The sequence below is a fragment of the Schistocerca piceifrons genome, chromosome 1 (assembly GCF_021461385.2).
Source record: "Schistocerca piceifrons isolate TAMUIC-IGC-003096 chromosome 1, iqSchPice1.1, whole genome shotgun sequence".
Taxonomy (NCBI): Eukaryota; Metazoa; Arthropoda; class Insecta; order Orthoptera; family Acrididae; genus Schistocerca; species Schistocerca piceifrons.
Window position 1 is genome coordinate 1,170,492,577 of NC_060138.1, and position 17,277 is coordinate 1,170,509,853.

Below are 17,277 nucleotides of genomic sequence, written 5' to 3' on the forward strand. Positions count from 1 at the left end.
GAATGTAGCGGCTGCAGCAACTGGGATACGTCGCCATCGCTTGTCACGGTAATGATGCATGATACCCATACTAACAAATCCAGCCTTGCATGAACTGCCGCAGCTAGTAAGACACTACTGCTCTTACTACCCATCCCACTGTCGCAGAGGTTTTTTCCCACGGCACGAGCCATGGCACTTTTTTCCCTCTGCTCTTCAAATCGCTACCCTCACTCGCGTTTCGTCCACTATCTATCACCTGAAGGACCGTGTTAATGAGTAGTCTTACCCAGACGCACGCATAACATCACAGCCCAGCATCGTGTGATCCACTTACTAGATAACTAACATGTTTACGGAGGTGACAGTAGAACTTTTGGTTTGGTCACCACGTTGGTGCGGGCGTGGAGGGGCCCCATCTCTTCTTAAAATCTGGCGATCAACGCTTATATTTAGTGACATGGTATTTGTCTGGAATAAACCACTTCATTCAGTGAGTAATGCCATACCTCGATTTATAAAGTGGATACTTACTTGTACGCACCAGTAACATGTCGCTGTTTGTAAGACGATTACGCCTCTCTTTCTAGGACACAGTGGTACCACTTGCAAGAAAACATTTGAGACAAGTCCACCCGTCGTTGATTTTCGGTCAGTATTATTTCGCATTGCCTGCAATCAGTTACTGACGAAGTATTATACTTAGTAGTAGGGGATGTATGATAAGTTCGCCTTGAGCATCAGGCTTATAAAGTATGTGTTTGTGTTCGAACATGTGCAAAGGAAATGACTATATCCAGTCGTTTGGAAGGTATGGATTTTACGTGGAATACTGAGCTGTCCGAGTGGAGATGTCTGTTGCAATGCAGGAATGTAGTTGACTTAACCATGTAGTCCTCTAGACGGCCGAATAGCGAACTAATACATAGTATGTATCGGACAGCTTTCGTGATCAAGTAGAAATTTGAGAAGACTCAATATGGACGTGTGTTTGCACTGGTTCATTATTCCCTCCTTTGGAAATTGTTCGGCTGACTGCTTCTTCACATTCCCATCAAATCGGCACTGGCAGAACACTGCTTGGAAACTGGACACAACGCGAAATACGAAGAGACCACGATTCTGGCCCCTACCAGTTTCTACTGGGGCAGCATCTTCAAGGAGGCTTGAAATTCGGGTAATGGACAATCTCATAAACTGAGACACAGGTTTTCAACTAAGCAAGGCATGGCAACCATTGCTTAACTCCATCAAGGAGTCACGCCACAAGCGGACACAAGACCCTTCTACGACGGCCGCAGAGGACACTCCACGGGATTCTGCATCTTCCACTACCCGGCGCGACGCAGGGAATCGAAGCCCGACTGACGGACATAAATAACACCGACAACGAGCAGACAGACCATTGCATCAGAACCATCTGACGATGGCGGAAAGGTTATTCGCCGAAATATTGTGGGACTTCAACGATCGCATCCGGATGGACACCCGAGAGCCCTGGAAACAACACATACGCCGGGAAAGCTTCCGATCACATAATTTACGAGTTGTTTGCATCTCTGCACATCAGTGTAATGAATTGCTTACGAGTAGTTTCCAGGTCTGTAAACTGTATAGTATGACCCCAAGCAAGTAAAAAAAATGGTTCAAATGGCTCTGAGCACTATGGGACTTAACAGCTATGGTCATCAGTCCCCTAGAGCTTAGAACTACTTAAACTTAACTAACCGAAGGACATCACGCAACACCCAGTCATCACGAGGCAGAGAAAATCCCCAAGCAAGTCAGGGTGAGTATCAGCGTAATAGATAAACTACATGAAATCTGTCCCTAAATAAATTGTTCAGAAAATAAAGTACACTCCTTCCTCTCTCCAACAGCCCAGAACAGGCTGATTCCTTTTTACGCCAATTTCATTTTCCAGACCACTAGGGGGGAGGGGATGGATGAGGATGCTGGGGCACACGTGCAGCTGACAAAAAACACATGACGTCATCATGATCCTGTACTTCTATGGACTGAACTGAACGATCACGATGCCCTCTAGCGGTGAACTCGAGAACTAGGTTAGTTCTTTGGTCTGAGTGATCGGAGGCAGTCGTCTCTTACGTGATGGGAGCTGAGACAGATGTTTCTATGCATAGTGTAATGCATCTTTAATGCAAAGCATTTGTTTGCAGGACTGTATTCCCCCTCTTCATATGTTCAAGCTTTAATGATCGCTTCCATTCCTCATGCAGTGAGCTGTGGATGCACTCCTTGGCTGTATGAGTGCATGGAATACAGCTATTAAAGCTCCCCACGTCTGGCACCAACAGTTCAAGAAGCACTGATATCCCAGCCTCTTGTGGTGGTAACACCAAACTAAGCCACTACCGCTATAGGTAGATAATAAATTTATACAAATTTAAACAAATTTATACAAATGCAAATAAATTTAAACAAATTAAGTTCGAAATGAATGACATCATGAGCAGTCTCTAGTGGGAGCAACACCATACTAACTCCCCTGAGATGTAGGAGTAAGCTTTTAGAGCAAAATTCCCTCCAAAATTCGAAATTTCTGCCATACTCCCCTCAGCTGCAGGAGTAAGCTCTTAGAGCAAAATACCCTCCAAATTTCGAAATTCCCACCCATTTTCCCAGAGGATGATACGCCAGGACCCTATGGCGAACACTCTTGATGGTGGTAGTGCCTCTAATTGTTTAAATAAAGATTGGAAATAAAGACTTATGTCCAGCACAGGCCGAGTCCTTTTTCCGCCCAGTTCCTAGGAAGAGGTAGCGGTCGGGCGACTTAGGTTAGTGGAGGTAGCCCGAGTGCTCCTTTTTTTCCTGCCATTTTCTTAGGTTAGTAGAGGTAATCCAATGGACCTATCTTCCCTCCGAAATTCATTTTCCCACCAAAATTCAAACTTCCTGCATAGGGGGGAGGGGGGGGGGGCTTGGCACTTTCCTGCCATCTTGTATAACGGTACTCACGTCATCAGCTGACGCCACAGCAGCCATCTTGGATGACGTCAATCGCGTCATCAAAAATGGTTCAAATGGCTCTGAGCACTATGGGACTTAACATCTGAGGTCATCAGTCCCCTAGAACTTAGAACTACTTAAACCTAACTAACCAAAGGACATCATACACATCCATGCCAGAGGCAGGATTTGAACCGGCGGTCGTCGCGGTCGCGCGGTTCCAGACTGAAGCGCCTAGAACCGCTCGGCCACAACGGCCGGCATAATCGCGTCATCAGCTGATATCACGGCAGCCATCTTGGATGACGTCAGGGGGTAATTCTCTCCTGGTCCCCCTACTATCGTTTCTGTACTGTTTCTCTACTATACACAGTATGCAGTGATGTAAAATGTGTCCATATTCTCCTGCATTTAAACATTCTCCCAAACGAAATGAGGGCACCACAGCGTAACCACGAAACTTGCCATACCGGCAGTTCCAACGTACTTCACTACTGATGCTACAATGGGAGGTAACATTCTTCGTGCATTGGTCAAGTCAAAAATGCTTACATTAGATTTTCACAAGGCTTCAATTCACACGTTTCCAGTCATCCACTGTCCAGTGGCGGTGCTTTTTACGCCACCTCTAGTATCATTTAGCATTTACTACAGAAATATATGACTCATGAAGTGCTATCCGACCATTGTACACAATCCCTTTAACCCCTTACATACAGTCATTGCGCTACCTGAACGGCTGCAGCACTCTATGGAACTGTCAAGTGATTTCTTCCTCTGACATCATGCGATTTTTTACAACCATCCTCTGCGATGCTCGGTGGTCCCTGCCTGCCTGGTATTAGTTTAGTTTTGATTGTTCCTCTGTGTATGCACTTCACATTTATATTCTCAGCTCAACACGCATGGCTTTAGAATGGTTGAGATGTCCCTGATGGATTTGTTATTCATCCAGTGACCAGCCCATGTAAAATGTAAAAACCCTCTAAGCTCCCCAGATTGATCCATTCTGCTGCCAATGTTTTTATATTTCCAATACAATACTCCCTCCCTGCATCCTTTTACAACGGCAAGTGCGCATCTCCTGATGTGTAGGGCAGATTCTGCATTACATATTGGTGTTGAGATACTTTTGTTCAGATAGTGTATAAAGGATTTACCAGTCCTCCCACTTACTGTTGGCTGCCTAAAACGCCTTAATCATACCAGAACATCTCAAATGCATCAATTCTTGTTTTGTGGTGTGTCACTTTAATTGAACATGTAGATACAAAACGGTCTTCTGCTATAATTTGGTTAGTAAGGAGTGAATATGTATGCACTCGAATTTCTTATATTGTGCACAGATGAGACAGATAATATTTATGGAAAATAATGAAATTGGTACCCTAAAGTGAGATACCCTCATCTCCTGCAACTCCCGTTAAGCCACTGTCCCTACTCCTCCCAGCGCCAACCCCGCATCTGATTCTCCCGCCAGCGCTGGCGCTGGCGCCAGTGGTGTTGGCGCCAGTAGCGTTGTTCGCTGCGGATGATCTGAAGCCGTTGGCGGAGGCGGTGCATGTTCCTGAGGCGGCGGCGGAGACGGCGGATGTCGCCGAGGAGGTAGTCGATGCGCCGGTGGAGACGTCGCACAGTGCGCTTGATGCGCTGGTTCCCGTCACCGCCGCGAGGGGCGCTGTCTTCGCTACGTGTGCGACTGCAGCGGTAGCGGCATGTCTCGCACTGCGCCTCATCCACGGACTGGTCAGCTACTGCAACACCAGCAAGTCTGCAAGTATTCGACCGCTATGAATTATTAAATCAGGTGATGCTGCGGGAATTAGATTAGGAAATGAGACGCTTGAAGTAGTAAATGAGTTTGGCTATTTAGGGAGCAAAATTACTGATGAAGGTCGAAGTAGAGAGGATATAAAATGCATACTGGCAATGCCAAGGAAAGCGTTTCTGACAAGAGAAATTTGATAACATCGAGTATAGATTTAAGGGTCAGGAAGTCGTTTCTGAAAGTATTTGTATGGAGTGTAGCCATGTATGGAAGTGAAACATGGACGATAAATAGTTTGGACAAGAAGAGAATAGAAGCTTTCGAAATGTGGTGCTACAGAAGGATGCTGAAGATTAGATGGGTAGATCACATAACTAATAAGGAGGTACTGAATAGAATTGGGGAGAAGAGGAATTTCTGGCACAACTTGACTAGAAGAAGGGATCGGTTGGTAGGACATGTTCTGAGGCGTCAAGGGATCACCAATTTAGTATCGGAGGGCAGCGTGGAGAGTAAATATCGTAGAGGGAGACCAAGAGATGAATACACTAAGCAGATTCAGAAGGATGTAGGCTGCTGTAGGTGCAGGGAGATGAAGCAGCTTGCACAGGATAGAGTAGCATGGAGAACTGCATCAAACCAGTCTCAGGACTGAAGACCGTAACAACAACAACAACAGCAACATTCTGAGGCATCAAGGGATCACCAATTTAGTATTGGAGGGCAGCGTGGAGGGTAAAAATCGTAGAGGGGGACCAAGAGATGAATACACTAAACAGATTCAGAAAGATGTATGTTGCAGTAGGTATTGGGAGATGAAGCAGCTTGCACAGGATAGAGTAGCATGGAGAACTGCATCAAACCAGTCTCAGGACTGAAGACCATAACAACAACAACAACATTCTGAGGCATCAAGGGATCACCAATATAGTATTGGAGGGCTGCGTTGAGGGTAAAAATCGTAGAGGGGACCAAGAGATGAATACACTAAACGGATTCAGAAAGATGTATGTTGCAGCAGGTATTGGGAGATGAAGAACTTTGCACAGGATAGACTGCTCCAAACCAGTCTCTGGACTGAAAACCACAGCAACAACATGAATCACCTCCAAGAAAACAATCTGTTCATATCTAGTCAGCACTGGTTCAGAAAATACTGTTCTTGTGAAACACAACAAGCTCTTTATTCACATGAAATAATGAGTGCTTTCGATAGGGATCTCAAATTGATTCCAAATTTCTAGATATCCGAGGGGCTTTTGATGCTGCTCCTCACAAGCGACTTCCAAACAAATTACTTGTGTGTAGAGTATCGTCCCAACCGTGTGACTGGATTAGTGATGCTATCTCAGAAAGGTCACAGTTTGTAGTGATTGACAGAAAGCCAACGAGTCAAGCAGAAGTGATATGTGGCATTCGCCAAGGCAGTACGCAACCCCTCTCCAACTTCTAATCGACATCAATAATTTAGGAGACAATCTCAACAGTCCTCATATACACGAAATAAGCATCAAACGAAAAAACTGCAAAGAACGAAACTTGTCTAGCTTGAAGGGGGAAACCAGATGGCGCTATGGTTGGCATGCTAGATGGCGCTGCCATAGGTCAAACGGATACAAACTGCGTTTTTTTTTTAATAGGAACCCCCATTTTTATTACATATTCGTGTAGTACGTAAAGAAATATGAATGCTTTAGTTGGACCACTTTTTTCGATTTGTGATAGATGGCGCCGTAATAGTCACAAACGTATAAGTAAGTGGTATCAGTGCGGACCGTATTTGCTTCGTGATACATTACCCGTGTTAGAATGAACCGTTTACCAATTGCGGAAAAAGTCGATATCGTGTTGAGGATGGCTATTGTAATCAAAATGCCCAGCGGGCGTGTGCTACGTGTGCTGCTCGTTATCCTGGACGACATCATCCAAGTGTCCGGACCGTTCGCCGGATAGTTACGTTATTTAAGGAAAAGGAAGTGTTGAGCCACATGTGAAACTTCAACCACGATCTGCAACAAATGATGATGCCTAAGTAGGTGTTTTAGCTGCTGTCGCGGCTAATCCGCACATCAGTAGCAGACAAATTGCGCGAGAATAGGGAATCTCAAAAACGTCGTTGTTGAGAATGCTACATCTACATCGATTCCACCCGTACCATTTTCTATCGTCAAATGTAGAGATATTACCAGATTAGGGTTGGTCCTACAAACATTGTTATTCCACAGGTCTTAAGAAAATAACTAAGGTGTCGAACAGATTTCGTAGGGTTCCTGCAGCATGTAAGTGTTCTGATGTTAAAATACGGTACTACAGTGATGTATAGCAATACAGACTAGTCTAGATTATACTTCGGACATGGGAGACATCGAAGATAAATAGACGTTTCAGATATTCTGCATAGTTTACATTGCCTTAGAGATACAGAGCCTAAAATACTACAATAGAGTGAGCAGAAAAGGCTGTATAATATTATATATCCAAAGGATGCAGCGTTTTTTTTTGTGTTTTTTTTATTAGAGTGAGACATTATACATTTACATTCTACACCGAGACAAGTAATACCTAGATAGTTCAACCCTTAATACGACGGCAATAAGCTTAACATGTTTTCCGAAAAAACTGGCCTGCCGTATAGAGTTCCATATCATTCGTTAACAAGTGTGCTTTACAATGTTTGGAACCGCACGCTAGAGGCAACTTGTACACACCGCTAAGTTACTAGCAAGTTTTGGTTTCGCATTGTGTTGCATAGCAAAACATTCGATTTTGTTAGCACCTGAAACATTGTAATTACAACTGCATAGTAAATATGTCTACTAAAGAAACTGTCTGCACTATGACTGTCCATCCTCTTCTGGAGTACTAAGGAGCAGCACTGGATCTGTAGCAGATAGGATTGAAGGACATTGAGAGGGTTTAAAAAAAGACAGCTCGTTTTGCTTCCTTGAAGTTATCTGCTGGGTTTTTTCTCTTTTAAAAACGTAAGTATAAGGGTGCAGTAGCCAAAAAATTCCAGTGTCTGCACCAGGAACTGAGTTGTCCTAGCCTCAATATAATACTATTGTAAGTAGGGTGTTTATGTTTTCTTATTGGCAACGTTACGTAGCGCTCTGTATGAAAATCACTGGCTGTGTTGTGTGCAGTCTGTGGCTAGTTTCCATTGCTGTCTGCCATTGTAGTGTTGGGCAGCTGGATGTGAACAGCGCGTAGCGTTGCGTAGTTGGAGGTGAGCCGCCAGCAGTGGTGGATGTGGAGAGAGAAATGGCAGAGTTTTGAAATTTGTAAGACTGGATGTCATGAACTGCTATATATATTATGACTTTTGAACACTATTAAGGTAAATACATTGTTTGTTCTCTATCAAAATCTTTCATTTGCTAACTATGCCTATCAGTAGTTAGTGCCTTCAGTAGTTTGAATCTTTTATTTAGCTGGCAGTAGTGGCGCTCGCTGTATTGCAGTAGTTCGAGTAACAAAGATTTTTGGTGAGGTAAGTGATTTGTGAAAGGTATAGGTTAATGTTAGTCAGGGGCATTGTAGGGATTTTTAAAAGTCAGATTGCGTTGCGCTAAAAATATTGTGTGTCGGTTTAAGACAGTCATGTATATTTTTTCTAAGGGGACGTTGCACTATTCATACTGCGTTTCTTTCTATCCGCTAGGTAATATCTTAGGAAAAGAATTGAATAGTCTGATTTACTTATCCATTAGACACAACACTCGGTCAAATCCTATGAAAAGGGTAACTCTATTGATCAGCGTTTCCTATTAACAGAACTATCCTCCCATGTGTATTTTATTTGAAAACTGAACTAAATTTTAGTGAGAGGGTTGTACGTGCGTGGCGACATAGAGACAGGGTTTCTGTTATTTAGGTAAAAGCGTTCTATAGTAAGAACAACTTAAATATGGTTGCATCTACTACAAAACCATTTCATTGGAGTATAGGCAGATAGTAATTTCAGTTGTCTTTTATATGTAGATGATACAGTACTGCTCCATCACTCATTCCATGAATTGAAATAAATGTACCAGAAAATGGACAGCTCTGCACAGAAGTTTGGGCTAAAGATGAGTCAAAACAAACTGGTATTCATGCAATTCGGAAGCAGACAAGAGCAGCAAGAGTTCTTGAGGAAGACTACGTGAGGTTCAAGAGAGTTCACGCGTTTAAATACTTCGGTTCTTTGTTTAACAGCAACAACAGCATAGAAATTGACATTAAGGAAAGGATAGCAGTGGGAACGAAAAGCATATATTCCCTCAGGAAGAAGCTGAGCTCAAAAGCAATATCAGCGAATAAAAAGGTGAGAATCTATAGCACAGTGATATGCACAGCAGTCGTTTACGGTTCTGAAACCTGGTGCATGATTAAACTCGAAAATGAGAAACTATTAATATCTGAAAGAGAGGTAATCAGGAAGATATGGGGTCCGATCGTAGATAAAGGTCAATGGAGAAAGTGGAGGAATGAGGAAATGTATCTCATGATGCAACATCCAGCAATGCTACAGAGACTGTAGAGAAAAGAATCCAGTGGGCAGGCCATGTAGCCCGTCTGCCAGAAGAAAGATAGACGAAGAAAGCATAGGACGACCGAGGCATCGCTAGATGGATGACTTGGCGAAGGACTTGGAAGCCCTGGAGACTGGAGACACCTGAAGGAAGCGAACACAAAACAGAAAGGAATGGAGGCAGATTCTGGAAGCGGCGCGTGGCCTGGAGGTCCTGTGACCGCTGGATATTCGATTCGATATTCTGTTACAAAACCACTTTGTGACATCGGTAAGGACAAACGGAAAATGGGCGAACTGTAATGTTAGACAAAGAGATAAACATGGCGTCCAGGCGAAGCTATCATTTCTCCCACAAGTGAATCACAATGTGACAGCAAGAGGACTACTGGGAAAAAAATCACTTGAAACAGTTTCACAGAAATATAAAAATCACCTGGCTATACCATAAGAAGTGGAATGTTAATTTGGCTGTGCTAAAGGAAGAGCTGCGTGGAATACTGAAACACCTTCGTACAGATGACTAATATGTTATGTTGAAGGTGTTAGGACAGCAAGCAGCCACAAATTTAAAGTGTACAGTGAGAACTAATTACGTGTGCAACAACGAGGATGCAGTGGGAATGCATTTACATCGGTTGGACGAATGTTATGAAAACAAACACTCGAAACCGACGTTTCACGACAATTAATCTATAAAGACACACCAAATGTCATAAAGAAAGCGTGTAAACCGTTTGATGATGAATCACAACGATTCGAAACCGGTAAATTTGTGGCTGGTTGCTGTCCTAACACCATCAACATTTGTCTCCATCATGTCATCATATGACAAAATTGTAATATGTTATGGATTTTGCGGGGACAGCCGTAGCATCTGAGTAACTGCAAGATAGTAATGTATTAAAAACGCTGAGCACGGTGAGACGTTGTACTAAGAAATGTGAAGGTTATGAGTAAGAAATACTTGCAAGGGGGCGGGGGCGATGTGTAGGAAGGATCGAATTGAGGTGTTGACATGGATAGATTAGCAAGGGGGCGGGGGCGATGTGTAGGAAGGATCGAATTGAGGTGTTGACATGGATAGATTAGCGGCTTGTTGCACTTTGCTATGCTGGGTTAGTGGCTATCCTTCGTGTTTTTTTAATATTCCAGTTAATACATACTGATTAAACGAAAATTAAACTAGACTAATTTGGAAACGCTCTATCTAATGACCAAGTAAAATTCCGCTTTAAAATCACTAAATTCGAAACGGGAAAGAAACCGACGCTTTCCGTCGACACTGTATGTTTCAGTAAAGACACTCTCTGCATCTTGAATGTGCTAGCTGAATCGAGACACATGAGGGATACCCTCCCCTGCGCCGTTAGCGGCTGTCACCAGATGATGTAGCGCCGACACTCATTGTCATCCGTTTCCGCGTGGGAATCTGTTAATTGGATCAATAGGCGGCTTGGATTCCGCCGCACCCGATGTCCCACTGCGGCTAATCTGTATTATTGTCTGTAACTATAAACACGAGGAATTCACAGCGTGATTGCTACAACATCAAAGACAAGCACAAAATTCTCGGAGTGCTAATGACAGCGAATACACAAATGGTAGCAACTTGAAATTGCCCCACTCTGCTACATTCTATTGGCGAGTTAACTGAAGCTAATGCAAAAAGATATTTGGTCTTAAGAGAGAGTGCAACGGTGGGCAATACCGAAATTCTAGCGTAGACCTAGTATTCAGCACAGGTTTTGCCTGTGCCTGAGGAACTCGAAAGGGCTATCCACACGTCACGCATTAGATAGGAGAAATCTTCAGTCGCCCTGCAAACGTTTACGCTTCCCCCAGACAAGAGCGGAAAAGGACTGATCGATTTCCATACGAAACGTATAGCGCTTTTACACTACTGGCCATCAAAATTGCTACACCAAGAAGAAATGCAGATGATAAAGGGGTATTCATTGGACGAATATATTATACTAGAACTGGCATGTGATTACATTTTCACGCAGTTTGGGTGCATAGATCCTGAGAAATCAGCACCCAGAACAATCACCTCTGGCCGTAATAACGGCCTTGATTCGCCTGGGCATTGAGTCAAACAGAGCTTGGATGGCGTGTACAGGTACAGCTGTCCATGCAGCTTCAACACGATACCACAGTTCATCAACTGACGTGTTGTGACGAGCCAGTTGCTCGGCCACCATTGACCAGACGTTTTCAATTGGTGAGAGATCTGGAGAATGTGCTGGCCAGGGCAGAAGTCGAACATTTTCTGTATCCAGAAAGGTCCGTACAGGACCTGCAACATGCGGTCGTGCATTATCCTGCTGAAAAGTAGGGTTTCGCAGGGATCGAATGTAGGGTAGAGCCACGCGTCGTAACACATCTGAAATGTAACGTCCACTGTTCAAAGTGCCGTCAATGCGAACAAGAGGTGACAGAGACGTCTAACCAATGGCACCCCATACCATCACGTCGGATGATACGCCAGTATGGCGATGACGAATACACGCTTCCAATGTGCGTTCACCGCGGTGTCGCCAAACACGGATGCGACTATCATGATGCTGTAAACAGAACCTGGATTCATCCGAAAAAATGACGATTTGCCATTCGTGCACCCAGGTTCGTCGTTGAGTACACCATCGCAGGTGCTCCTGTCTGTGATGCAGCGTCAAGGGTAACCGTACCCAAAACCGCAGCCACGTCGTCTAACTGTCCGTACAGATGGTTGTTGTCTTGCAAACGTCCCCATCTGTTGACTCAGGGATCGAGACGTGGCTGCACCATCCGCTACAGCCATGCGAATAAGATGCCTGTCATCTCGACTGCTAGTGATACGAGGCCGTTGGGATCCAGCACGGCGTTCCGTATTACCCTCCTGAACCCACCGATTCCATATTCTGCTAACAGTCATTGGATCTCGACCAATGCGAGCAGCAATGTCGTGATACGATAAACCGCAATCGCGATTGGCTACAATCCGACGTTTATCAAAGTCTGAAACGTGATGGTACGCATTTCTTCTCCTTACACGAGGCATCACAACAACGTTTCACCAGGCAACGCCGCTCAACTGCTGTTTGTGTATGAGAAATCGGTTGGAAACTTTCCTCATGTCAGCACGTTGTAGGTGTCGCCAGCAGCGCCAACCTTGTGTGAATGCTCTGAAAAGTTAATCATTTACATATCACGGCATCTTCTTCCTGTCGGTTAAAATTCGCGTCTGTGGCTCGTCATCTTCGTGGTGTAGCAATTTTATTGGCCAGTAGAGTTTCTAGTGGAAAGCGTCGAATGCTCTTTAAGGCTATCTGCCGATGAAGCAGTTGTCTATACCAAAGTAGCAAAGTCAGAAGATACTAAGAATTTGCAAAGCGATCTGAAGAGAATTGATGAATACTGCAGGCTCTGGCAGTTGACCCTGAACGTAAGTAAATGTAACATATTGCGCATACATGGGAAAACTAATCCACTACTGTGTAGCTACATTATTGATGACAACAGTTGGTGACAGCGTCTGCCTTAAAATATCTGTCCGAACTGTCCAGAGCGACCTTAAGTGGAATGACCATATGAAACAGATAGTGGAAAAAGCAGATACCAGACTCAGATTCACCAGAAGAATCTTAAGGAAATGTAACTCATCCACGAAAGAAGTGGCTTATAAGGCGCTTGTTCACCCGATTCTTGAGTATTGTTCATGTGTCTGGGATCCCTATCAGGTAGGACTGATAGAGGAGATAGAGAAGATCCGACAAAGTGTGGCGTTTTTCGTCACGGGATCGTTTAGCTGGCGAGAGAGCGTTACGGAGATGCTAAATGAACTCCACTGTCAGACGTTACAAGAGAGCCGTTGTGCATCACAGAGAGATTTACTATTGAAATGTCGGGACAGCGCTTTTCAGCAGGAGTCAGACAACCTATTACTTCCCCCCACATACATCTCGCGTATTGACCACGAGGAGAAGTTTCGAGATATTAGAGCCAATACAGAGGCTTACCGACTATCATTCTCCCCACGCGCTATCCGCATGTGGAACAAGGTTGGAGAGATCAGATAGCGGTACCGAAAGTACCCTCCGCCACACAGCATTAGGTGGCTTGCGGAGTACGATGCAGATGTAGATCCAGATGAAAAATTATTGAATAAAATGCAGTCATTTCATGTTTTATTTATCTAAACAGTCTATTCCATTCGCTTATCAATCCTTTAATATCATAAATTTTTGTGTTTGACTTTATTTAGTTACTGACGTCACTTAATTGTTGGCTCCCAACGTGGGGCAGTCTCATTAGTCATCTATATATCATTTCATGCCAGAGCAGAAAAAAAGTCTCATTTCACTAGATTTTGGCTGCTACTATGGGGCGATCTTGTTGGTTATCTGCATGCTATGTGGTATCACAAACAATTCTCAGTTCACTGAAATATTCATCCTTGCTCTCCGTTTGCAGTTTCTATCCCCCTTCCCCGTACTTTCCTCGAATACTAAATCAGTGATCTCTTGAAGTCCCAGAATGTGTCCTATCAATCAATCCCTTCTCAAATCAGGTTGTGCCACAAATTTCTTTTCGTCCCTGCTCTATTCGGTACTTCCTCATTAGTTATTTGATCTGCCTGTTTAATCCTCAGAGTGCTTCTGTAGCACCTCATGTCAAAAGCTTTTATTGTCTTTTTGTGTAAATGATTTATCGTCCATGTTAGGATTCAATGTATGATTACACTCTGTAGAAATACTTTCGGAAAAGTCTTCCCAAAACTTATATCTGTATTGGATGTTAACACATGTCTCTTCCTCAGAATTGCTTTTCTTGCCATTACTAGTCTACATTTTATACATTTTATACATTTTATATCCTCTCTACTTCAGCCCTTATCAGTTACTTTTCTACCAAAATAGCAAAGCTCATCTACTACACTGGTTTGCAAAGTTAAAGCAACAAACGGAAATTTTGCAAGGTTGCGTTTATTTTACCACAAAACAGTATAAATAGGTGACAGGAAAGTAGAAAGAAGGAATACAGAACGTAATCAATAGCAACATGCCTAACGGTAGACAAAAATATTCTTCGTGTTTTTCCAACAAATTACACACACATTCTGACGACTGATTAATGTCACAGCAGTGGGCTGTGATCTACCCTGGCAGCAATGCAGGCATGCTGTGAATAATGTTGTCGATCTCTTGCTGAGGCAATGACGCCCATTCTTCCTGCAGAGCTGCTGACGAGTCTTGGGGAGTGGTTGGTGGATGTTGACGTGCTGCAGCCCGTCTCCCTAGTGCATCCCAGACATGCTCTATGGAATTCAAATCGGGAGAGCGAGAAGGCCACGTCATGCGTGCAGTATCTTCTGTTTCCAAAAAAACATCAACCACCCATGATCTATGAGGTCGAGCATTATCGTCCATCAATACGAAGTCTGGGCCCACACCAGCTCGCAGAGACCACATATGTTGTCCCAAGATCTCGTCACGGTACCTGGCAGCAGTTAAATCTTACTGATTCACCCGTACAATTTCATGATAAGGCGTTACGAGTGGTCAGCATAATCCCTGCCCACCTCCTCAATATCAGTCTCTTTCCATGATGCTTCGGTTCCGAAATCGTGTTCCACGCGCCCTCCAGATGAGAATCCATAGTGAATCACTCTCCAGACCAAATCGGGACTCAACTGTGAAAAGAACATTGGACCACTGTTCGATCGTCCAGGTGGCACGTGGCCGGATCCACTCCAGACGTTCCCTTCTGCGAAGACACGCTAGAAGTAAAAAGACAGCAAGTCTCCAACAGTAAAGGCCTCTCTGCCGAAGCCTTCTGAACACCATTTGCCTCGATACTACACGTACAGGGGATGCTGCGAGGTCAGATGCCAGTTGCAGTGCAGTACTAAGGCGTTACCGTCGTGCACCTTACAGCCAAGTAACACTCCACTCTCTCTGATCTGCCGGCCGAAGTGGCCGTGCGGTTAAAGGCGCTGCAGTCTGGAACCGCAAGACCGCTACGGTCGCAGGTTCGAATCCTGCCTCGGGCATGGATGTTTGTCATGTCCTTAGGTTAGTTAGGTTTAACTAGTTCTAAGTTCTAGGGGACTAATGACCTCAGCAGTTGAGTCCCATAGTGCTCAGAGCCATTTGAACCATTTTTTTCTCTCTGATCTCACACGTGGTCGGCCCTATCCTGGTCTCTGGGATACAGTTTCGGTCTCTATAAACTGTCGCCTCATCCGAGAAACACCAGAACTATCCACATTAAGCCGTCGGACCACATTAGTTTGCGACTCTTCTGCTTCCATTCTTCCTATGGCCCACCACAGCAGAGAGTCTGTAGGCGTGTTCTCTGTGTCATACTGCACCGTCTATGACTGTGTACATAGAGACTGTGGCTGTGGGACTACTCTGCAAACACTACACCGCTCGTTAGGTGCCCTGACGTCATTCCTGGCGTGGTTATTCATTGATCGGAAAGCCATCTTCCTTGAAGAACACAAGCGTAACGATATCTGTTGACAGTTGGTATCATTATCTCGTGAAAAAGACACTGGACGGGAAAATCTCAGTTTGTTGCTTTACTTTTGGACACCAGCGTACATTAAGTGACTCGTTTCCTAATCTAATTCCCTCAGCACCACCTGATTTAATTTGACTACAGTCCACTATCCTCATATATATATATATATATATATATATATATATATATATATATATATATAATGTTCATCTTATATCCTCCTTTTAAGACACTGACCATTCCCTTCAACTGCTCTTCCAAGTCCTTTGCTACTTCTGACATGTCATCAGCAAAGCTCAAAGTTTTTATTTTTTTCCCCTGAATTATAACTCCAACTCCAAATTTTTCTGTGGTTTCCTTTGCTGCTTTCTCGCACGTACAGACTGAATAACATTGGCGGGGGGGGGGGGGGGGGGGGGGGGTAGGCTACAACCCTGTCTCATTCCCTTCTCAACCACTGCTTCCCTCCCACGCCCCTCGACTCTTGTAACTGATGTCTGGTTTCTGTACAAGACGTAAATAGTATCTCGCTTCCTTCCTTCAGAATTTCAAAGAGTGTATTCCAGTTAACATTGCCAAACGCTTACTCTAAGCTTACAAATGCTATAAACGTAGGTCTGTCTTTTTAAACTATCTTCTAAGATAAGTTGGGGTTGTTTGGTGGAGGAGACCAGACAGAGAGGTCATCGGTCTCATCGAATTAGGGAAGGACGGAGAAGGAAGTCAGCCGTGCCCTTTCAAAGGAACCATCCCGGCATTTGCCTGGAGCGATTTAGGGAAATCACGTTGTTCGAGAATGGCTCTGAGCACTATGGGACTTAACTTCTGAGGTCATCAGTCCCCTAGAACTTAGAACTACTTAAACCTAACTAATCTATGGACATCATACACATCCATGCCCGAGGCAGGATTCGAATCTGCGACCGCAGCAGTCGCGCGGTTCCAGACTGTAGAGTGTAGAACCGCTCGGCCACTTCAGCCGGCAAATCACGTTGTCCTCGATGGTGAGTGTTCATCGGAGGTGAGGGTATCATCTGGAGTGCCCCAGGGAAGTGTGGTAGATCCGCTGTTGTTTTCTATCTACATAAATGATCTTTTGGATAGGGTGGATAGCCATGTGCAGCTTTTTGCTGATGATGCTGTGGTGTACGGGAAGGTGTCGTCGTTGAGTGACTGTAGGAGGATACAAAATGACTTGGGCAGGATTTTGTGATTGGTGTAAAGAATGGCAGCTAACTCTAAATATAGATAAATGTAAATTTATGCAGATAAATAGGAAAAAGAATCCTGTAACGTTTGAATACTCCATTAGTAGTGTAGCGCTTGACACAGTCACGTCGATTAAATAGTTTGGCGTAACATTGCAGATCGATATGAAGTGGGACAAGCATGTAATGGCAGTAGTGGGGAAGGCGGATAGTCGTCTTCGATTCGTTGGTAGAATTTTGGGAAGATGTGGTTCATCTGTGAAGGAGACCACTTATAAAACACTAACACGACCTATTCTTGAGTACTGCTCGAGCGTTTGTGATCC

At 44.2% G+C, this 17,277-nt stretch overlaps 1 protein-coding gene across 1 annotated transcript in view; it reads right to left on the reverse strand.

The window, feature by feature from the left end:
• Positions 1-4,389: 4,389 nt before the first annotated feature.
• LOC124778919 overlaps positions 4,390-17,277 on the reverse strand; it is a 91,913-nt gene continuing 79,025 nt past the window's right edge. The window contains exon 2 of the mRNA XM_047253675.1: positions 4,390-4,723. Within this exon, the coding sequence (XP_047109631.1) occupies positions 4,390-4,723 (334 nt within the window). The remainder of the gene's footprint in view (positions 4,724-17,277) is intronic.